Here is a 21893-nt window from a genome sequence, read left to right on the forward strand (position 1 = left end):
CAAAGGCTTCTCTGTTAAAAAACTTAAAAAACACACTGTTGTTTTTTTTTTAACTTGACGCCGTTAAAACCTTCTCTTTCCTCCTCGTATAAATACCCAGAGAAGCTCTTGTCTCATCTCTTGCTCTTCGTCATAATTTTATACTCCAAGACAAGTAAACGTCGGAGCTCCGTTTTAGCTACCCAACAACCCGAAACCTCTCCCTCTTTATTTTTCTTTTGTTTTTTGAAATTAGTTTTCGGCCGTTGTCATTTTTAATTTCAGGTAGAAAATAATCTGTTAGAGAGTTCTGGAGATTTTGTTTTGGATATTTTTAAGCAGTGAGTTTTAAAGCTTCGCGAGAGAGAGAGAGGGAGAGAGAGAGAGAGTAGGAGCTTTTGTGTCAGAATCAGATTCGATATCCGCACGAAGAAGAAGACGACGACATTTCAGGTCAGTGCGAGTTTCGTTGTGAGAAATCTATTTATTTTCTAAAGATTTGTATCGGAAAATGAAATAATCAGAGAGATTCGTTGCTTACCTTTTTTTTTTCTTTCTTTCTTCGGTATAAGTGATTGAGAAAGAAACAGAAAATTCATTCGATTTTTTTCGATCGATCTTTTCAAACTATTTTTCTAGGAAGGAAAAAAAAAAGATTCAGAGGATATTGTGCTTGTGTATTGCCTTTACCTGCTGCATTTGTTTCCTTTACTGTCACTTGATTGATTTGATTTTTGACAGATTTGATTCGTCACTTCTCTCCAGATTTTCTCATAGCTTTCTAAGCATCCAAACAGATTTTTTTTTTATTCTCTCACTAAAACTCAAACCGAAAATTTCTACAGCTTTCCAGGAAAAATTTACCGTTTCTTATTCATTTCAAAAGTTTCGCGGGTATTTACTGTTCCCTAACTTTACTTTTGCTTTTTTCACTAAGAAGAACGCCGAATTCTTCTCTGCCATTAAAAAGCTGTAATTCATCATTACCGATCCTTTATTCACATATATTGTGCAGACATTGATGATGGTCTATTTATATGTGTAGGCTTAGACACAGAAGATAGGACGAACCCCACTCGTGCCCGGGGACGGAGATAGACTGAACCTTAAAAGCAGAGCTGCTAACGATAATCTTAAATCAGATTCGCAGTTATCGAAACAAAAGGTGTGTACAATTCACCCATTATTCCATTCAAATCAAATTCAATGTTTTGAAAAATCTAGAAGAAAAAAAACATAGGCTTTTGTTTGTATCAGTTATTGCATTTGCTTATCAAAAACAAGAGTGTTACTATTACTCTTCGTAATTCGTGATTGCTGCAATTTTTTTTATTTTTTTTTAGTAACTTTTGTATAGTAGAAGACAGAACTGTATGTAGCTTTCATCTCTCGACACGCTTTAGATTGGTCCATCATCACTCAGAACCCTAAATATAGAAACCAAACTCCTTTTCTTTTTCCTAACACGTGACTGTCAAGACTCTATTTTCTTGTTCTAAAACATTCAATATTTTCCTTTTCTAGTGATATTTTTTTATTTTTTTATTTTAGTTTTTTCCCTGTCTCGAATGGTGATAAACACGGGAAAACCTCCACATATTATTTGACTCTATTGTCAAATTGTTTTTCTGTTTTATTTGGCTGCTCTCACATAATCTATATTTTAAAAATGTCAGGAATTTTCGGCTACTGCATTAAAAATGTTTTTATTCTTCTTCCAACTTTTGGATAGTATGTGTTAGTTTACGAATGGCCATGGGGCTCATTATTGTTTCACACGAAGGGCATTATTTAATTTTAAAACCATTTTATGTTGCAATTTTTTTTTTTTTAAAGGTGTTATTCACGGGGGTCCTATCCTCTGATCCCCAAGTTCTCTTTCTTTTCTGGTTCCAGTATTTGTTTATAAAAGAAAAGTGTTAACTTGCAGTTTTTAGATATATTTCAACACTTTTGTCTCTATCAAAGATCCACTCCACTAATTCAGAACTTCCCATAGCTTTTATTATTGTATTCCTCCAGTTGTTTTTATTTTGTTGTAGTGCTGAGCTCTAGAAGACCCTTCTGAGATTGGTGTTGAACTTAAGTCTCTGAGGCATAACACCCAAGTCCAACCATGGTGGAATGTGTTTAAAAATTTTAATACTGTTTTCCATTATTTCTTTATTTAAATACTAATAATGGGTTTAGATCTTGAAACATAATTGGTTCTTTATGAGCTATAACTAATAACTAAACGAAATAAACTTTATCAAGTTTCTATTTTCTTTTCGACTAGTTGTTTTCTAACCAGAAGAGAGATACGTCACAGCATTTGTTCTTTTGTGTTGTGTTTGCGTTATAGAAAACGACCAATTGGCATCCACATTCCCCTTCCTATGTTCTAACTAATTTTTACAATTCTGTTACTATTCATTTTGTAGGGACCATTTCTTTGTTAGAAAAAACCTTTACCTTTTAAATAAATTAAATCTGTACCCTGATTACATAAGCTATATCTACCGTGCTATATGTCGTATTGTGGATCCCTTTATTGTTTACCTCTCTCTCTCTACCTTTTGTTTTGCAATGCCTTTATTTGGTTTCTAGTAAGTATTATTAATTGGGAGGTTTGGTTGTGTGATGTTTATTTTAAGTAGTCTTTTTTTTTCTTTGTCACAAGTTTATTTTAAGTAGTCTCTACTCTGTTTTATACGATTCTGTAGGGCTGAAAAGGCAAGAGAACACAAACAGAGGCAAAGATGTTCACTTGCATAGCTTGTACCAAAGCAGACGGAGGTGAGGAAGTCGGAGCGCGTGGAAGCACCACTCCCAATACTAAAGAAGCCGTCAAAAGCCTAACCACACAGGTCTCTCTCTCTCTCTCTCTATGAATCTAATCTCTTCTTTCTTTGTTGATCCTTCTGCTTTTTTTTTTCGCTTTTTTTTGTTGCTTTTCCCTAATTGCCTTGCTAGTGAAACAAACCAAAGACACAGAACCCAATTTAAACGTATCTCACAGAACATAAAAAAGCAACTCTTTAATACTGTATAAGAAAACGTACAGTCCATAGATTATTTTCTTTATCTTTGAGATTTGTCTAATGAGAAATGAGAATTCATTACTATAGTGGTTCACTGTTGATGCAACTTTCACTTGCTTGGAATCTTTCACCAATCTCTCTTTCATAGGTTATGTCAGTGTGTGTTTCCCATCTATGTGACTAGACATGAGAGTCAAACAACTACTAAAACAATTATCCAGACTAGAAAATCCTTAACTGATGTATCCAGTTTGAATTATTCTTTAGAATTGTAGTGGTTGATTAAAGCAAAGGGGGGTCATGATTTAATGAATATTGCTACTGAAGACTGATGTAATTATACTTTTCTCAAATAAGCTTTAGTGGATTCTTACCTAAACAGGAAAAGTAAAGCAAAGGGTTTAAAGAGTAGGTGCAACTATTTAGTTAATCAAAAGAAATGAAAATACAAAAGGAAGAAATGGCCGTTATGATTGTGTTCTGCAGACTGAGAAGACAAGATGAAGTAGTTTCTTGTTATATAATAATGTTAGTTATGTAAGATCTCATAGCTTTATTGATGTTCTTTTAAGAATGATCATAGTGAAACTGTTGAATTAAATTTTTATTGCGTTTTAAAATGCGTTCTTGGGTAACCTTTGTTGTGCAGATCAAAGATATGGCTATGAAATTCTCTGGTGCTTATAAACAATGTAAGCCATGCACTGGTTCCACCACCAGCCCCATGAAGAAAGTAAATCGACCAGATTATGACAATGCCTCTGAAGGTGTTCCGTACCCTTACATGGGTGGAAGCGCCGGTTCAACTCCTGCTTGGGACTTTACAAACTCCTCTCACCATCCAGCTGGACGGCCAGAGCCAAAATTCACATCAATCTATGGAAACGATCGTGAATCTATCTCTGCTCAGTCATGTGATGTGGTACTAGATGATGAAGGGCCTAAAGAGTGGATGGCTCAAGTAGAACCGGGTGTCCATATCACATTCGCTTCGCTTCCCAGTGGAGGAAATGATCTAAAACGTATCCGCTTTAGGTAATTTGATTATGAAAAAAAACATGAGGGCTTGTGTCATTACATTGGAAGCTGAAACTAACCGTTAATTACTTGTGTCTTGTTTTGAAAGCCGGGAGATGTTCGACAAGTGGCAAGCTCAAAGGTGGTGGGGTGAGAACTATGACAAAATCGTTGAGCTTTACAATGTACAGAAATTTAATCGCCAAGCTCTTCAAACGCCTGCTAGATCGGAGGATCAGGTAAAAAGGAACATCTTACTTGGGTGTTTCCTTCAGACAAGAACCATTTTTGTGAACCTTGTCTTGTTTTATTTATTTTTTCAGTCACAGAGAGATTCAACTTACTCGAAGATGGAATCAGCGAGAGAAAGCAAAGACTGGACTCCAAGACACAACTTCAGACCTCCGGGAGGAGTTAATGTCCCGCATCACTTCTATGGTGGCGGCTCTAGCAACTATGGTCATCATCATCAAGGAGGACCTCCAGTGGATGCAGCACGAACCACCACAGATTCTAGAGATGAACCACCGTCAATGAGCAACGCTAGTGAAATGCAGGCAGAGTGGATCGAGGAGGACGAGCCAGGCGTTTACATTACCATCAGACAATTAGTAGATGGTACTAGAGAGCTACGTCGGGTCAGATTCAGGTATAACAAACATCTTAACTAAGCATTTCTAGAATCCTTTGGTGCTAAAACCCTCAAGAATCATACCGTAACTTGTGCTTTTATTGTTTGATCAACAGCCGGGAACGTTTTGGGGAAGTGCACGCAAAGACATGGTGGGAGCAGAACAGAGAGAGAATACAAAGCCAATACCTCTAGTAACAGAGAAATATGAATGTTCTTCAAAATCTTTAATTAATTAACCTTCTTCAGCCCTAATAACACATCTATACACACTTTGCTTATCTTGTTTTCTTTTTAGTTTAAGATCTATACATAAGTCAAGTGTTCCGAATCATCTTCGACGAGTACATATAACCATCATCAACCGTTAGAATATAAATAGGAAAACTGAATATCTATACAGGGTACAGAGTCAAGTGCAATTTAAGAAATTTTGGTTACCAAAATGAGTCCTAAAACACTTCACAAACGCCTAAAAACACCCACAACTATGCACTGTTTAAGGGAGTCTCTCACTTTGAAAAATATTATAGACAATAAAACTGATTCAAACTTTATTAATAAGACTGATTTAAACATAATTAATTTCTGCAACTTTATTAATAAGACTGATTTAAACAATTGTAGACAACAAGAAATAAGTTTATGTGATTAAGGAAGAATTGATAAGGTATGAGACGATCTAGAAAATACTTAATTATAATCAGCTTTTAAGTTTACAAGGGTGTTGAGCATTTTAGTTATAAAAAGAAATTTATTGCAATTTTGAGTTACAATAATTTTTGAATCGGATAGTTAATTTGGTTTGACATGAAGAGCATAAGGATAACTCAGGAAGAAGAGGCACCGGTTTGTGGACCAGCCAACGCACCATTTGGCATATCACGTTTAGCTGCATTTTAGAACAGTCATTTTCATCAACATATATAATTGAAAAGAAAAGGGTGCTAATCTAGGTGGAACAATTAACTCAAACCTGATGGTGGATCTACTGATAACTTTCTTTCAGCCTGCTGGCTACATCCTCATCCACAATAGTAGATTCTTTATCCAACTCCCTGCCATGGGGCTTCTCTGCAATCTTCAAAGCAGTCTTGGCATCACTCAAACGACGAATGGCCTCACGCTCTAGTGTCATAGCTTGCTCACCCCAAATCATCATCTCCATGACTTCCTCTTCTGCTTCTAGAACAAGGTTTTGTGCTCTCTTAGCAGTCTCACTCAATCTCTTTGCTTCCTTTATCAGCTTGTATTTTTCTATTTGCAAACACATGAACAGGTTCTGTAAACTTGCTAGATTTTCTAGCATCTCCTTAATTTCTTTTTTAGAAGATTCTTTACCTGGAGATAAGACAATAACAGCTTTTTGAACAGGTTCTTTTGCAACAGATTCTTCAATAATCATCTCTTGCACCACATGAAGGATTTGATTAGCATCATTCCAGGCATGGGCTGCTTCTTCCTCCAGTGATATCAGTTGATCAATTCCTTTACTGATCATGGAGTTTCTTGATGTAATAGCTTCTAGTTCGTGATTTGCCTCATCCAGTTCATTAGCTTCTCTAACCAACACCTCTCTGTGGTTTCTTTTGTTGGTTTTATCACCTGCATCACTCATCACAGCTTCTTTAACCCAAGATTCTTCAGCACTCGCCTCTTGAATCGCCGAAAAAGTTTGGTTGACATCAATCCACGCACGGGCTGCTTCATCATCAAGTGCCATTGATAGATCAATAACTTTATCGATCATGGAATCTTTGGATCTACGAGCTTCCAATTCTTTATCTACCAATGAATCTTTACCTTGACAACATAACCTAAACACCAGCGGAACACCTTCCAGCTTTCTTGGAAGCAGATGGCCGTAGAACTTTTCAGTGAACCCAGAAGCTTGAAGAGCATGATAGGGTACCTTTATGTTCAGTCTACTCGCCAAACGGACTTGAGAATCAATCCTTGTGTCCCAAAATCCTTTGGAACACAACTTCGTACTTATCTTTCGAGTTGGCAAGAAGCAGTCTGCACCGCGAAACATATTCTGCCGCTGGGAGTTACAAGAAAACATCATATATTCCTTTGAAACTTATCGAGCACGTACGTGCTGCAAACAAGTTTCTTAAGAATTTCGGAGACAATTGATTATCTCGAACACTCACGCTTGATTCTCTCAAGAAACTCAAGATGATAAATGTCCAAGAAATTAATACTCTAGGACAGAAGAAATATCGTGGAGATTAATAAGAACGAAGGTTTATTTTTGACTCTATACGTAGGGTTGTTATGACAGACTAACAGCGCATGCTGTCTTTTACGTTCAGTTCACTTTTCTTTGATTTTCTGTATTCTTAAATTCAAATCAAATAATAACAACAGGTTAAAACCAAGACGTGCCAAACCATCGTAATTAGATTTCATATCCAAAACTAATAAATTCTAATACATATCTAATATTTTTTGAACGAAATACATATCTATTATATATTTAACTCGAACTTTGTTGGATAAAAATAAAATACTAAATATCTAAGATATTAATAATATACTTGGTGTTTTGTCAGTATATGCAGACATGATCGATTAAATTAGTTTATGACATTAATTTAAAAACTAACATAATAAATTATTATTTATGTTTTAAATTTTTTAAATTAAACATCAAAATATTTATATGACAACTTTTCATCAAAATATATATGTTTACTACTGTATAGAAATTCTAAAATTACTCACATATCATAAATATTTTAGAACATATCTTTTTTTTTTTTGATTAACCTGGGGGTATCCCGGACCTATGGAAGGGCCCAGATTAATTCCCAAGGAGAGGTGCAGCCCACGGATATACCCTCTCTACGGGTATGCAAATGGGCCCTAAAGCATAGGCTCATATCCGTGTTGGTGTCCAGAAATCATAACTTAGTTCCCTCCAGCAGGGTTCGAACTCACAACCTTTGTGCAGGAAGGAGTCCGTCCTTACCATTGGGCCATGATGTTCTGGACAAGGAGGTTAAACCCGGGTCAGTGATGACACAAGCCTAACCCCCGGATAGAAGTTAGGCTTGTACAAATGCTTTTGCTTAAATAATATTTAACTATAGATATAAATTGTTTTATATTTTATTTTTAAATTTTATAATAGAAAATATTATTTCCAGATAACAAAAATTTATATATATATATATATATATATATCTTAGTTTCAAAAATGCGATTTTATTTTTGATAATTTATTATGTTTAGTAATCAATTATCTGATATAACATATAAATATAATATTATTAACACAAAATCCATTTTATACTATATAACAATTATTTTAAATGTGAATTATACTAGCTACTCTAAGTTTTAACATGAGATCTCGAATGAAAAAATCAATTAGCCGAGTTAGATTTTAAAACTCCATTTTGTAAATTAAAATTTATTAGTTTATCTGAGAAAATAGAAATATGTTGTTGTTTTCTCGAAAATAAATATGTTGTTTATTTTACATACTTAAATTTAGTTTTAGTATAAAAATGATTAGTGCACTAGTTTACTTAATTTAATTTATTGTTTAGTAGTATATTTATACTTATAGAATATATAAAATATTAGTGTTTTTTACTTTTAATAAAACAATAATACAATATCAATGTATAATGATATTTTAACATTTTCTGCTAAAACAAAAAAATTATTTTATGAAAAAATTATAATCTTTCGTCAAAATTGTAAAATCTTATTTTCCTACTAAAACAATAAATTTGTATATTCTCACTGAATCACAAAATTAAATTTTGTTTCCAAAATTCCAAAGTTAATTTTTCTTACAAAATCATAAAATTTTGCATTCTCTCCAAGACCATGAAATTGCGTTTCCGTCAAAATAGTTGGTTTCCCAAATAACAATGATTTTTTCCCTTTAAAATTATGTTTTTTGCAAAATAAAAAATTATCATTTTCAAGCAAAACTGTAAAATTATATTTTCCCAAAACCCATAACATATATTCTTTTGTTTCAGCAAGAATCTTTATATTTTGTTTACCGATAAAACCAAAAATGCGTATTTTCGCCAAAACCTCTAAAATTATTATTTTCAGCCATAATATAAAATTGTGCTTTCCACTAAATATGTAAAGTTATGTTTTCGAAATAAAATGGTATCTGCGACCAAAACTATAAAATCTTAAAATTTGGCAAAATAAAAAAAAATATTTCGCTGCCAATATTATAAAATTGTGTTTGTGTCAAAACCATTACACCAAAGTCGTAAAAATAAGTTTTATGTCAGATTTTGTTTTCAAATTTTCTTAGACGAATTGGTAAAATTTTGTTTTTAGTCAAAATCTAAAATTGTTTTGCCACCAAAACCCCTAAAATAATTTTTTAATAAATTGTAAAATTATGCGCCAAAACAGAAAAGTATATTTTACCTAAAAAACCTTAAAATTTTGTTTTCCATCAAAATTGAAAATCATCAAATTAACAAATCCTTAAGATTTTAAGACTAGACATACCCGTTGTGTAAATAAAATTGGGCTAAGTTATTGTCTAAACTGGACTACTCAAGAATATCAGAATAAATGACAGCTATATTTGTAATTTATTATCCAAAAATAATAATTCAGTTTTATAGATCATAATTAAGAAACTGAAAAAAGATAAACAAATCAAAATTGGTAAGTCCCATGTTCCATCCTCCCTCTTCCAAAAGCAATCTGCTTTAATAGTAGATGCCATATAAACCGGCGGCAATGGATTTGAAGGATAGCAAAACGTAAGCTGTGAAGAGGAACTGTCCAATGTCAGTCTCCAGCTTTAACATTACTCTTCGTATTATGGTTCCTTGAAGAGAAAGATTTATTCTAATATGTCTTAATAATATTACATAAAAAATGTGACGGAAAACTTAGGCCCGAGGCTACGCCGGCTAATTTCTTGGCGTGAAGATAGCTGGTGAGTATGGTTGAGAATAATATCCGGTCACCTACGAGCTGGAATGGTGGATGTTGGAATCAAAATCGTACATAATCAATAGGGGTGTCATGAGCAGGAATTACATTTTATAGGTTTAATTATCAAATGAGATTTTAATGATCCAGCTCGATTTAGTTTGTGAGATATCTGAATGAGTTTAAATGATTACTAGTTTTGAGTTGCATTCTGAAAGAGGGGAATTATTTTTATTCATATATTTATTTATTGAAAATTAAATTTTTATAAAACTGTATTTTATGATAAAATTTGATTTTCAAATATAAATAAGTAAACTAAAATCTATATGAATAAAATTTTATGAAGATAAGATAGGGAAATTTGCTAAATACAAAAATATACCCAAACTTCAATCAAATGCAAAACTAACATAAAAGTCTCGTGAAATTACAACCAACGCCTTATGACCAAATAAAAAATCAAAATTCATTTTACGAACATAACCCGAGAAAGTCTTCTGCAAGACTTCTATGATCTTAAAAATAGTTTATAAATTTTATAAAAAATTATTTTGTGGGGGAAAAATTGAAATCATGTAATTATAAATAACTATAAATGATGTAAATTAAGATATAGTAAAATTGGATTGTTTTTAACATAGATGAGTGAATGTAGTGAGTCATAGTATTTTTTTGGTTTAGTGTTTGGCAACATATGTTGTAGTATTGTATATATTCTTAGGGTTAGATTTTGGAAGCTTAATATTTTTTTTGAAAAAAATAATTTTGAGTTATACGTGTTTAATTTTGTGTATATTAAAAACCTTTTAAATTGAATTTAAGTTTATTGAATTATTTGTTTCTATTTAGTTAGTTATTTCAGTTCAAAGTTTATATTTAGGGTCTAGACGATTTCGACAAAGTCTTCCTGTGTTTTTTTTACGTTAGAAGCTTTCCAGGAAGTCTTCAGAATCGAAAATATTTAACACAATTAGAAAATTTTGTCTCATTATATAAAGAAAATTTACACATTTTCTCTATTCTTCTCAAATGGCTCCAACAAAAATGTAATGTTTTTCACTCCAAAACTCTCTAACCTTTCTCTAATCTCTTTGAGAAAATACTACTAAACTTTATATCAATTTCTTCATTTTTTATCTCATGTCTTTCTCACTAATATATCTTGTTTTCGCAAGTTTTTAATTACATGGTTCTCATCCTCCACTCATTTAAAAGTAAACATATAAATTTTGTATATGTATTTTTGTGTTTTCTATAAATGTTGATCTATCTAATATTCCACTTATTTTCTCTGTTTTAAAGCCAATTAAACGTTTTTGAATATGCATGTTTTTCAGATCTGAATTTGATATGCAGGTTTTTCAGATTTGAGTTGACTTTGGAAAACTTCTAGGAAGTATTCTCGGAATTCTTGTAAATTATAATGCACTAAAAAGTCTTTTGACTTCATGGAAGACTTCCTCAAAGTCTTCTGATGTAGTCTTCTCCAATGTCTTCTCTTTCATAATAGATCTGAACATTTTGGTAAGTTACCGTGTCTGATTTTTCTTTATTTAGTAACCTTTTGTTGCATAAAACTCTTACTTTTTTTTCAAACTAAAATCTCCAGCATCTCTTTGAACTTGATAACACCAAACTTTATATATCAATTTTTCATTTTTTGTCTCGTGTCTTTCTTACTAATTTATCTTATTTTGTAGGTTTTTTATCATATGGTTCTCATCTTCCACTCTTTTAAAGGTAGATCTAATTTTTTGGATATGTATTTTTCTGTGTTCATTAAGGTAGATCTATCTCATCTCCCACTCATTTTCTCCTTTTGAACACATTTGAAGATTTATAGATTTGTTGGTTTTTCAGATCTGAGTCAGACTTTGGAAGACTTATGGCAAATCTTCTCGATAGTCTTTTAACATATAATGCGTTAGAAGACCTTCTGGAATTTTTTGACAGTCTTCTCCCAAGTTTGTCTATGTGGAGGAATGATCTCTACTAATTTTTTTTTAGTCTGTTTTGTGATTTGCATGTGCATATGCTATTTTAGTTATGAATTCTTTTGTAAATTCGAAGAAATATTAATGAAAAGATTTGGTAAATACATTCATGTCTACAATATTATCTTGCAAAAAGTATTTGACATCATTGAAGTTATTGATACAACTTCAATAGCCAAACTCACTAACACAAAGTTAGTCAAATTTATTACAACTAAAGGATACAACTTCTCAAGAAACATTATTCTAATTCAAAAAATCAAACATTACATAAGTTAAAAGATATAACACTTTCACTAGAAGTCTTCTGGGAAGTCTTTTTAGAGACTTCTAGGAAGTCTTCTCGGAAAACGTCTCAGAAAACTTCCCAGAAGACTTATATTTCAAGAGAGAAATTTTAAATGGTAAATTCAAATATAAGCGGGAAATTTAAGCGGAAAATTAATTTTAAACGAGAAACTCAAAATTTAAGTGAAAATTGAAATTTTAAATTTCATGAAAGTAAAAATATATCTTATGATCTTAGGCACATTAAACCATAAGATTTGATATTCTCAAAGTTATTTAACACTTTCATAGTTAAAAATATATCTTGAAGTTAAAAATACAAGTTTTACAAAAACGAACGCAGAAAACTTCTTCTCTCATTAACTAGAAACATTAATAAACATGAACGCAGGTAACCTCATAATTATCAACAATTAAGTTATGAATATCATTCAAGATCCCCAATACGACTAATATACATGAATTTAACAAGAAAATATTAAAAGCCTTTTTAATTTTATAGATAATGAAAGTTTATTACACATTTACTTAGACGGAAGTCTTCTAGGAAATCTTCCATATAAATTATTTTTGTAATTGAAAATTTCCAAATGAAGACTTCGAGAGAAGTCTACTCTAAAGTCTTACTTTGTAAATATTGACTTACTTTTATTTTTGAAAAAAATTCGAAAATACTAGAGAAGACTTTTTCTAGGATAAACATGTTAGTTTTACAACTGAACAAATTGTATCAGAAATTTAACTTTTTCTAGAAGATTTACTTCCACAAGAAAATAAAACTTAATATTATATTTAACTAGACAACTTCCTTATAACTCGTCTAAGGTTACTTTTGCAATTAAAAATAAAACTAAAATATTTAATTTTAATTAGACGACTTCCATGTAAGTCTTCCGGCATACGACTTACACAGAACTCTTCTACGGTAACCAAGGTTTGACCATAATCTCAGAATAAATTCTAGAAGACTTTCGTGTAAGACGTCTGGGATGTGTACTAGCTTTGAGTGTTAATGCTTCGAGCTGTTCTGAATTCGAAGTCGTATCAATCGACGCTAGAGGTTGGGTGTTGATCGATGCTAAAATTTCTTCGTAAGGAGTGGTCATAGCCACAACAGCATAGTGCCACGAATCCTGGGTCATCACCCAGTCCAATGTAGGACATGTGATCTATTGGGACATGGACATGGTCATAAAAAACTTCTGTATCAACAAATGTGAGACACCACTTGTTCTTATGCATATTGCAGACAGCTCGTACAGTAGCCATGAAGGCTCTCCCAAGTAACAGAGATATATTCCATCCATTTGGAATTTCCATGACATGAAAATTGATAGGGATCACAGAGTTACCAACTACTACCTTTTGGTCTCTGATTAGTCCTCCTGAATTCACCTTAGAGCAGTCCACAAAGGTGAAGGAATCTCTAGAAGGCTCAATCCTTAATCACAAATGATCTGCCATAGCCTTAGGCATAATAATCACTAAAGATCATGAATCATAGAGTGCATTCTAGTAAACATTTCCTGCAACAGTGCATGGGACAAAAAAAATCCAAGATCACCTTCCTTTGTCAGCTTCGCATTTCTCTTCTGCAGTGCTCTGACTTTGAAGAACATTTACTTGATGTCCTCCTCTATTTCCTTTCTTTCCCTGAAAAACATGTAGATGCGGTAAGTGTAGTAGGTCTCATCAATGGTTTATCTACATGTATCCGCAAGTATCTCTTGGTAAATCCTTAGATTCTTAGGAATCTTGTTTCTCCTCCTTATTCCATTAGGAATCACTCCATCATCAGCCTCCTTGAAGACAACTGGTTCTGGTGCATCATATTTGGGAGTTCGTCGACCATAGTTCGGTTATTGATTCCAATCAACAGTCGGCCTTGTATGAGATGGGTATCGATTGGCATAGTCAGTGTTGATCGGTGCTCGGCAATCACGGTCGAGATATTGGGGTCGGGGTGCAATAACAATCGTAATCAGAGTATCATCAGGTGATGCTTGCATTTTGTCGAGATCCTACGGACTCAGCAGGCTGTGTCGATCGTTGCTCTGACGAGGGTGGAAATCGTTGCTCGGCAGTGGGTGTCGGTCGCTGCTCAACAGGTGTTGTCGATCGACACTAGTGCAATCTGCTTATCAACATGGAGCTCTCGACTTTGAAGTCTCCCACTTTAGAGTTTCTCATTAATTTTCTGTCAGACTTGTTTTTCTTTTGTTCTGTGAAGCTTTTTTTATTTGAATGAATGAAAGGGTTTGTTAATCATCTGATATTTGTTTAGATCAGGTTTCTGAGTTTCCAGCGGTTGTTTCTCACATCATTATAGGTTGTTCTGGTTAACTGCTCTGCTTCTTCTTTAGATTTCAGCTAAGGACTGCATTTCGTTGGTTGGATCAGAGTTTAGTCATCTTTGATGTTATCTTCTTCGTCGTTGGCTTGCCGTTGATAGTCCCCGTTCGTCTGGGTTTTCAAAATATGGTTTTTGGTGATTTGTTTCTATGCTCTCTTTCATAACTCAAGAACGATTCCACTATTTGCTAATTCGTTTCGTCTCCCCTTTCACCTATGTTCTCTCATCTCGTTGTAGCTTTCATTGCTGCTTGCGTTTCTGGTGGTTCTCCCTTACACCATGTTTGCCACTCCAGGTGTGGATAGTGTTTTCCTCCGTGTATACACTATGGGCTTGAAAAGTTGTTCTTGGTCTTAAGCTTGGGCTCTTTTTTTCTCGGTGATTGGCATCCATTTTCCCTTCCTCAGGTTGTTTTTCTTTTTCCTCTGCTTCCCTTGTCTGTGCTTGTTTAGTTTGTAAGGTGCTGGTGGTTGTGCTTCCAGTGATTTAGGCATGTATTTTCTTGCTTCATGGTGACTATAGTTCGGTGATTATTCAATCTCTGATCCGTTTTCTTGGTTCTTTACGGTTTGTATTTGGTCACATTCTTTTATGTTTGGGATATTGTTTTCTCTCAGTTGTTATCTTTCTACCCTTTTGACCTATGTATATTAGGGTCAAAACACTCTATGATAATTTGAGGTAAGTTAATTTGCGTTCTTGATTTCCTTTCAACTCTCGATCTTTATTGAGTTAGTGTTACTATGATATTTTACTTTTCTCTATGATTTTTGGAGGTTTTAGGTTTAGATTATATAAAGTACTTTAGTTTCTTCTTCTTAGTTAGGTTATTTTTTAATTTTAATAGTAAAACTAGATTTTGACCCGCGCTTTCAAAGCGCGGGTTTATTTTCCTTTATTTTTTTTTTAAATTGACAAATATTTAGTAAATATCATATTTTCATATATTTTTTTTATAAAAGATTTAAGCTTTTTATTTTTTTTATCGTGTTTCATTTTAAATGAGTATAGGCCTGAGCACAATATCCAGACCCGAAGAACCAACCCGAAAACCAGGGTTCCAAACCCGATCAGACTCGGGATAAATATTCGAAAGAGTTTTAAATTGTTATATCCGAAGAATCGGTCCTGAACCCGACCCGAACCGAGAACCGAATGAGTACCCGAAGATATCTGAAATGTGAATATATATCTAAAAATATATGTCATAATTATATTTATAATTATTTTAATATTTTAAATTAATATTATAAGTTAACTATAGTAGTTATTTTCGATACTTTTGAGTATTTTTGGATAAAATATGATAGTTTGGATAAAAGTTTATCCAAAAAACTGTATAGAATGGATATTTCTGGTCACTTTTGGTTACTTTTGAGTAATTTGGATACATAAATTTGAACCTAACCGGATACTTTGGTTACTTTGAGTACAAATAACCGAACCCGTTTTAGATACTTTGGTTATTTGGTTATTTTTCAGGTTCTCATGCATGAGAACCGAACCCACCCGATCCCGGAAAGATCCGACCCGAATCCGACCCAACATTTTATAATATTCGAATGGGGTTTAATTTCAAAACCCGAAAAACCCGATACCCGAAAGAACCGACCCGTACCCCAATGGGTACCCGAAAATCCAGGTCTAGTGAGTATTTATGTTTAGAAAATTAAACTTTATTTTAATGAATTAAGTTGGTATAACTCTATAAATTAATTTTATTATGTGGTTAATTTTTTAAATAAAAATCATATACTTTTAATAAAAATTTATACTTTTCAATGAAAAATTCAATTTTTATGAATGCTTAAATTATATTAAAAAAAATAATAATTAAGTGATTAATTTTTGTTCACTACACAAAATATTAAGAATGATTGAAAAGAAATTATTTGAACTTGGAGAAAAAATAAGAATTGGATCTGATTTCTTAATCGGCCCAAATGGCCCAAGAGAGATATGATGTGGGCAGTGGACTGGATAAAAATAAGATCCAATATAGATGTGTTATTAATATTATTTGATTGCCCTTAATGAAATATGAAATGTTAGTAAAGAAAATGGTATTTTTAGTAAAAAACAGAAATATGATCCTGCTTTAATAGTATAAATAAATATATAATTTGTAAATGAAATAATAGAAAATAGTAAAAGATAATAAAATGTTACTTTTAGCTGTGAATAAATTAAATATTTAAAATATATTTATATTATTTTGCTTATTTCTTCATTTATCTTGAATTTTAGTGACTATAATATAGATTATCAAACTTCTTGATGATGGTTTTTGCGAGAAAGATTATATATGATGAATTGTATTTAAGATTCATTTGTGTGAAATATGGGTTAAAGTTACAATTAGAAATTTTGGGACCAATCAAAGAAGAAAAATGCACAATTACAAAGTATTAGACCAAATTATAGTAATGTAAAAGAAGAAAGACCTAAAATGTAAAAACAAAATACATGAGAACATGTGTCATCAAATCCCTCTTCTACATGTCACAAGAAGAGGTAAAAGTCTACTTTACATATATAGATAGTTAGATAGATAGATGTTACTTAACTCTCATGTGTGGTTTGGTTAGAACAAGACGAACCGACGCATTAAACCGTAAGCAAACATTCACGGCGACATGAAGGAATGGTGGAAAGGAATCACGGGCTTGGTCACTGAACGTTCGGAGGCAAGAGGTGTCAGTGCCACAAATCGGAGATTGGCAGGAGATCAACAATATCATCACAAAACATCAAAACATTAACTAAATATTCACAATTGCGTTATATCTAAAATTCAATGTATTAATATGTAAAAATAAATTCACATTGATCAATCAATTGAGTGAGATGATGGAGATGGGTTTATGAATGAAGCTACGGCAAACCTTAACATGTCAAGAGGTGGAAGGCCAATCAAACCACTCCAAAAATATCAAGATATGTAATGGGAAACAGTTCGAAGAAAGGGTAGACGTGGTCATTAAGGCCGTGGATACCATCTTCCAACTCCTTAAGTTTTTCATCATTATCTTATCTTACTAAGCTTATGTATCATAAGTTTTTTCTTTCTAAGCTAAAGTTTGGCTGGATATGAGACTTGTATCATCGTACTTTCTCAAACTTATGGTTGTCAAAACCATACTCTTGTATGTTCTTTATTTTTAAATTTGAATGCCTTTTTGAAAAAAAAAATACGTAGAAATAAAATCTCTTTGATTCTTTTATATAATTTTTTTTACATTTTATTAGTATTTGACATGAAAAATTGCATCTATTGTTTATGAAAAGTTGCAACTCTTAAAACTAATATTTAGAAAATAAAAGAATGATTTGTGTTACAAAAAATAATAAAAGAATGAAAAACATAATCTTTGATGTTATAATGAAAAGACACAAAATGATTAAAAAACTGTTTAGACATTTAACATGCGAAATATATGTCTTCTAGTTTTAAACATTGCATTAGCTTTTAAGATATTTTTAAATTGTATGAGAAAGTGTCTTCTCATAAAGATTTATCTTTTCATGTTAAAAATTAGTTGAATTTTAAGAGACTGTCAAAATAATGAATAATAATGAGTCTTTTTATTATAAAGTTTTATATATTTTAGAATTTTAATTTTTTGTGTAAATATGTGTTATTATTTTATTTTAAAAATGCATATTTTTAAAGGATTTTCAATTTAAAGGTAGTTCTTTTTGAAATAATATATATTATATATATATATATATAAATAGTCACAATTTTTCAATTTAAATGGTCGTATCTTTTTAATTTAAAGGTAGTTATTTTGAAATGATACTTATATGAATAATCATAACTTTTCAATTTAAAAATAATTATTTTAAAATGATAATATTAAAAATATATTTTGAAAATATACATCATTTTAAAACAGTTTAATTAAAAAAACAACTTTAATAGAAAGACGTCTTAGCTATTTTAAAAGTCTAATTTTTCTCTTACAACAGAAAAAACATGACTCTTAACACTAACTAATACACAATTCTTGAAACATTAAATTGTACAAAAAAATTTTGAGATTGTACAAAGACATTTTTTGGGATATTTAACAACATCTTAAAACCAATATATCATTTTAAATGAAAGACACAACTCTTAAAATTGATACTTTTTAGTGTTACATGTTGGAAACACACATATAAAAGAATAAGAACACAACCTTTCAACTTAATTATAATTCACAAATTTTCACATTAATTAAGATTTTAAAAACTAAAAATCTAATTTTTCTTTTATAGTAGAAAAATGACTTTTTTACACTAACTAATACACAACTCTTGAAACAAATAATTATACAAAGACACTTGTTGGGATATTTAACATCTGAAAACTAATGTTGAAAAAAATAATCTGAAAACTAATATATCATTTTAGATGAAAATACGGAACTTTTAAAGTTGATACTTTTTAGAGCTGAAGGTTGGAAACACATATATAAAATGGCAACTTTTAAAATGAAGACACAAACTCTTAACTTGGAATTTACAACAATTAATTGGGATTGCTATATTTTAAAAATTCAATTGGGGGATTGTGTGTCCCTCTCTCTTTCTCTATTTCTTAAACGCAACACATTGCGTGCCTCCTTCTGAAACCAAATACTTTATTCTATCAACTATGGCTTACTTAGATCCGATCTCTCCATCCCTAACCATCTTCAAGAACCCACAACTCACCAGATTCCAAATCGCCATTTCCCCACCAAACCCACTACTTCTCTCTCGCCCTGGGATTCAGAATCTAAGGATGTCCATGAACAAGAGGTCGGTGGTGATTGCATCATCTACGACGGCGGCATCAGAGAAGCAGAAAAAGAGGTATCCAGGAGAATCGAAAGGGTTTGTGGAGGAGATGAGGTTTGTGGCAATGAAACTTCACACGAAAGAGCAAGCCAAGGAAGGAGAGAAAGAGACCAAATCTCCAGAAGAGCGTCCTGTCTCTCTATGGGAACCCACTGTCGATGGTTACTTGAGGTTTTTGGTGGATACTAAATTGGTTTATGACACGCTTGAAGAAGAAGCCACTTCCCCTACTTGTAAGTTTTTGTTTTTTAAATGTTAGTTTGAAATTTTGAATACTAAACTGTTTTTTTTTTTTTTTCTCTTGTAGATGCTGAATTCAAGAACACAGGATTGGAAAGGTCAGAGAAACTAGCCATTGATTTGGAGTGGTTCAAGGAACAAGGTTACGAGATTCCAAAACCAACTGCACTTGGTAAAACATACTCTCAGTATCTAAAGGATTTAGCAGAAAAGGATCCTCAAGCATTCATTTGTCACTTCTACAACATCTACTTCGCCCACAGTGCCGGCGGCCGAATGATTGGGAGAAAGGTAGCGGAGAGAATACTCGAAGGTAGAGAACTTGAGTTCTACAAGTGGGACGGCGAGCTTTCCCAGTTGTTGCAGAACGTGAGGGAAAAACTGAATAAAGTTGCCGAGGAGTGGACAAGAGAAGAAAAGAATCATTGTCTGGAAGAGACCGATAAATCATTCAAGTATTCTGGTGAGATACTTCGTCTCATATTGTCCTGATTTGATTCTCACTCTCTCTTGAAAATCCTGCTCAAGTGTTTATATTCCTTTGTTATAACTAATATATGTATCTCTTTTGTTTGTAATTAAACTCTTTGTTTCAGACCTGTTTACTATGTTAAAAAAACAACTATTTTCTTGTCTCAATTATGGCTCAAATAGGCTAGGGGTACTAAGTTAAATGACAAGCACCATTATCCCTAGTTTTTAAAAGGGTTTTTCAGAAAAGATAGTAGGTGGGCTCCACATTTTTGTAAAACCCATAAAAAAGTTGCGAGATAAGAACCGTTTATTGTGAGTTTTTTCAACTGTTTGTGGATCCCACCGACACATTTCGACCCGCGATTGCTTCCCTTTTTATTTCTTTTTTTTAAATCAGTAAAAAAAAATCCAAGTAGATTTTTGCGATAAAGTTGCTCTAAGAAAATGTCAATGGAGCATCAACAGCACCTAGTTATAACTAATCAATGATGTTATGCATCACTGACTATCTGAGGAATTCATTAAGACTATGTTTCGCGACTTGTATTTCTCATGGTAATCTCCGGTCAGATATCTTGGTATACCTCTTTGTACGTAGAAATGGAAACTGGAAACTATGAGCCACGCTTCAGCGCATCAAAGCTAAGATTTCTTGTTGGTCAGTGAAATTTTTGTATTTTTGGATAGTCTCAAATGACAAACTCAGTGGTTGCAGGTATAGTTTATTTCTGGACTTCAACATTTGTTCTCCCAGCAAGGTGTACAGATATAATCAGATCAATGATTATCACATTTTATGCATTTTATGGGAGAGAATCTTATACGATAAGTATTCCACAATGGTGGAATCTATTGTCAAGTCTAAAAGTGATGGTGGATTCAGTATCAAAAGTTTAAACCAATGAAATTCAGAAAGCTTGCTAAAACTTTTGTAGCTCATATATATCTCTCAATCTGGTTCTATATTGGTAGTCTTGTCTCATGAGGAAGTTTTACAGTAAGCATTATCTAATTTTTGATTTTTAACAAGAGAAACTTATACTCTTGGATATATAACAAACTGCTGAAGAAGAAAGATATAGTTTACCAATGGATTAAGGTTCGAGTTAGTAATATATCTTCTTGTTGGTTTGGATGGGATAATTGGTCACTTTTTGTAGCCTATATTTCTGCCTATGATCACGATTGACATCCATATTTGGAATTCCAATAGACTGTTAGCTGAGGGATCTTCATCATGATGGAGGGTGGTGGATCCTCCCTCCTGCTAGGCCTGATAACTTTTTCCGCCTCCAGTCTTTTATGGCGACATTTCAATTCAATGAAACTGAAGAATTCTATGAGAGGTCAATAAACAGAAAAGTTTTGGACATGTCCTTTATAGGGGAGGTCTATAACCTTGTTCGGCCATCATCTACTTTAGGGTCTTGATCGATCAGGTCATTTGGTGTAGTACAAGCATTCCTATACATAATTTTCTATGATCGTTGTTGAAATTAGATTGATTCCCTACTAGGGATCACATTAGTTGGGGTTTGAACATTTGTCGGCTTTCCTCCTCTGCAATTTAGAAAATGAATTGACTACATATTTTTTTTGTTTCACTCCGCCGATCTTCTGAGAACAATTTGTTTACGATGTGGGTGCCATCCTCCTTCACTTACTTGGAATGCAACAGTCTGGTTTTTGGAGTGAAATTAAGATGGCAAACACTCGACATTTCTCATACTTTTGTTATAGAAGGGCATTGTCTACAGTCTATGGAACGAGATATCAAGTATTGCATTCACTCTCTAGTCAGACAAATTGATGCAGTTCTAAGGAAATAAATTTGAAGCCATAAGATCAGACAATCCACATCTGACCTAAAAATGCTTAGTCTTTTGGTTCTCTATTGCTCCCACTCATTAGCAGGTACGGTACTACAATATCTTCCTCCCTAGCCTCTTATGTCTTGTTGAGTGAAAATCATAGCTTGCACACAAAATGATTTGCAGTGTTCAATCTTGACTTCTCTCTTCAATTACGGGTTTCTACATTTTAAGTTGACATTGGACTGTAACTCCAAAACTCATCTTTTGCGGGCTGTTGGTATTTTTCGTTTCAATATGAACAGTAGATTGTTTTCA

At 32.6% G+C, this 21893-nt stretch overlaps 2 protein-coding genes across 2 annotated transcripts; both read left to right on the plus strand.

Moving 5' to 3' along the window:
• Positions 1-132: 132 nt before the first annotated feature.
• On the plus strand, positions 133-4930 carry LOC108850063 (protein BREVIS RADIX). Its single transcript, XM_018623657.2, has 7 exons — positions 133-432; positions 1025-1144; positions 2685-2828; positions 3652-4037; positions 4129-4258; positions 4343-4668; positions 4767-4930. The coding sequence occupies exons 3-7, from the start codon at positions 2721-2723 to the stop codon at positions 4843-4845; spliced, it is 1029 nt and encodes a 342-aa protein (XP_018479159.1). The 5' UTR covers positions 133-432; positions 1025-1144; positions 2685-2720; the 3' UTR covers positions 4846-4930.
• A 13824-nt stretch (positions 4931-18754) lies between these two features.
• LOC108852638 (heme oxygenase 1, chloroplastic-like) lies at positions 18755-19889 on the plus strand. Its single transcript, XM_018626139.2, has 2 exons — positions 18755-19283; positions 19358-19889. The coding sequence occupies exons 1-2, from the start codon at positions 18866-18868 to the stop codon at positions 19780-19782; spliced, it is 843 nt and encodes a 280-aa protein (XP_018481641.1). The 5' UTR covers positions 18755-18865; the 3' UTR covers positions 19783-19889.
• The last annotated feature ends 2004 nt before the right edge of the window (positions 19890-21893 follow it).

This window comes from Raphanus sativus, chromosome 1 (genome assembly GCF_000801105.2).
Source record: "Raphanus sativus cultivar WK10039 chromosome 1, ASM80110v3, whole genome shotgun sequence".
NCBI lineage: Eukaryota > Viridiplantae > Streptophyta > Magnoliopsida > Brassicales > Brassicaceae > Raphanus > Raphanus sativus.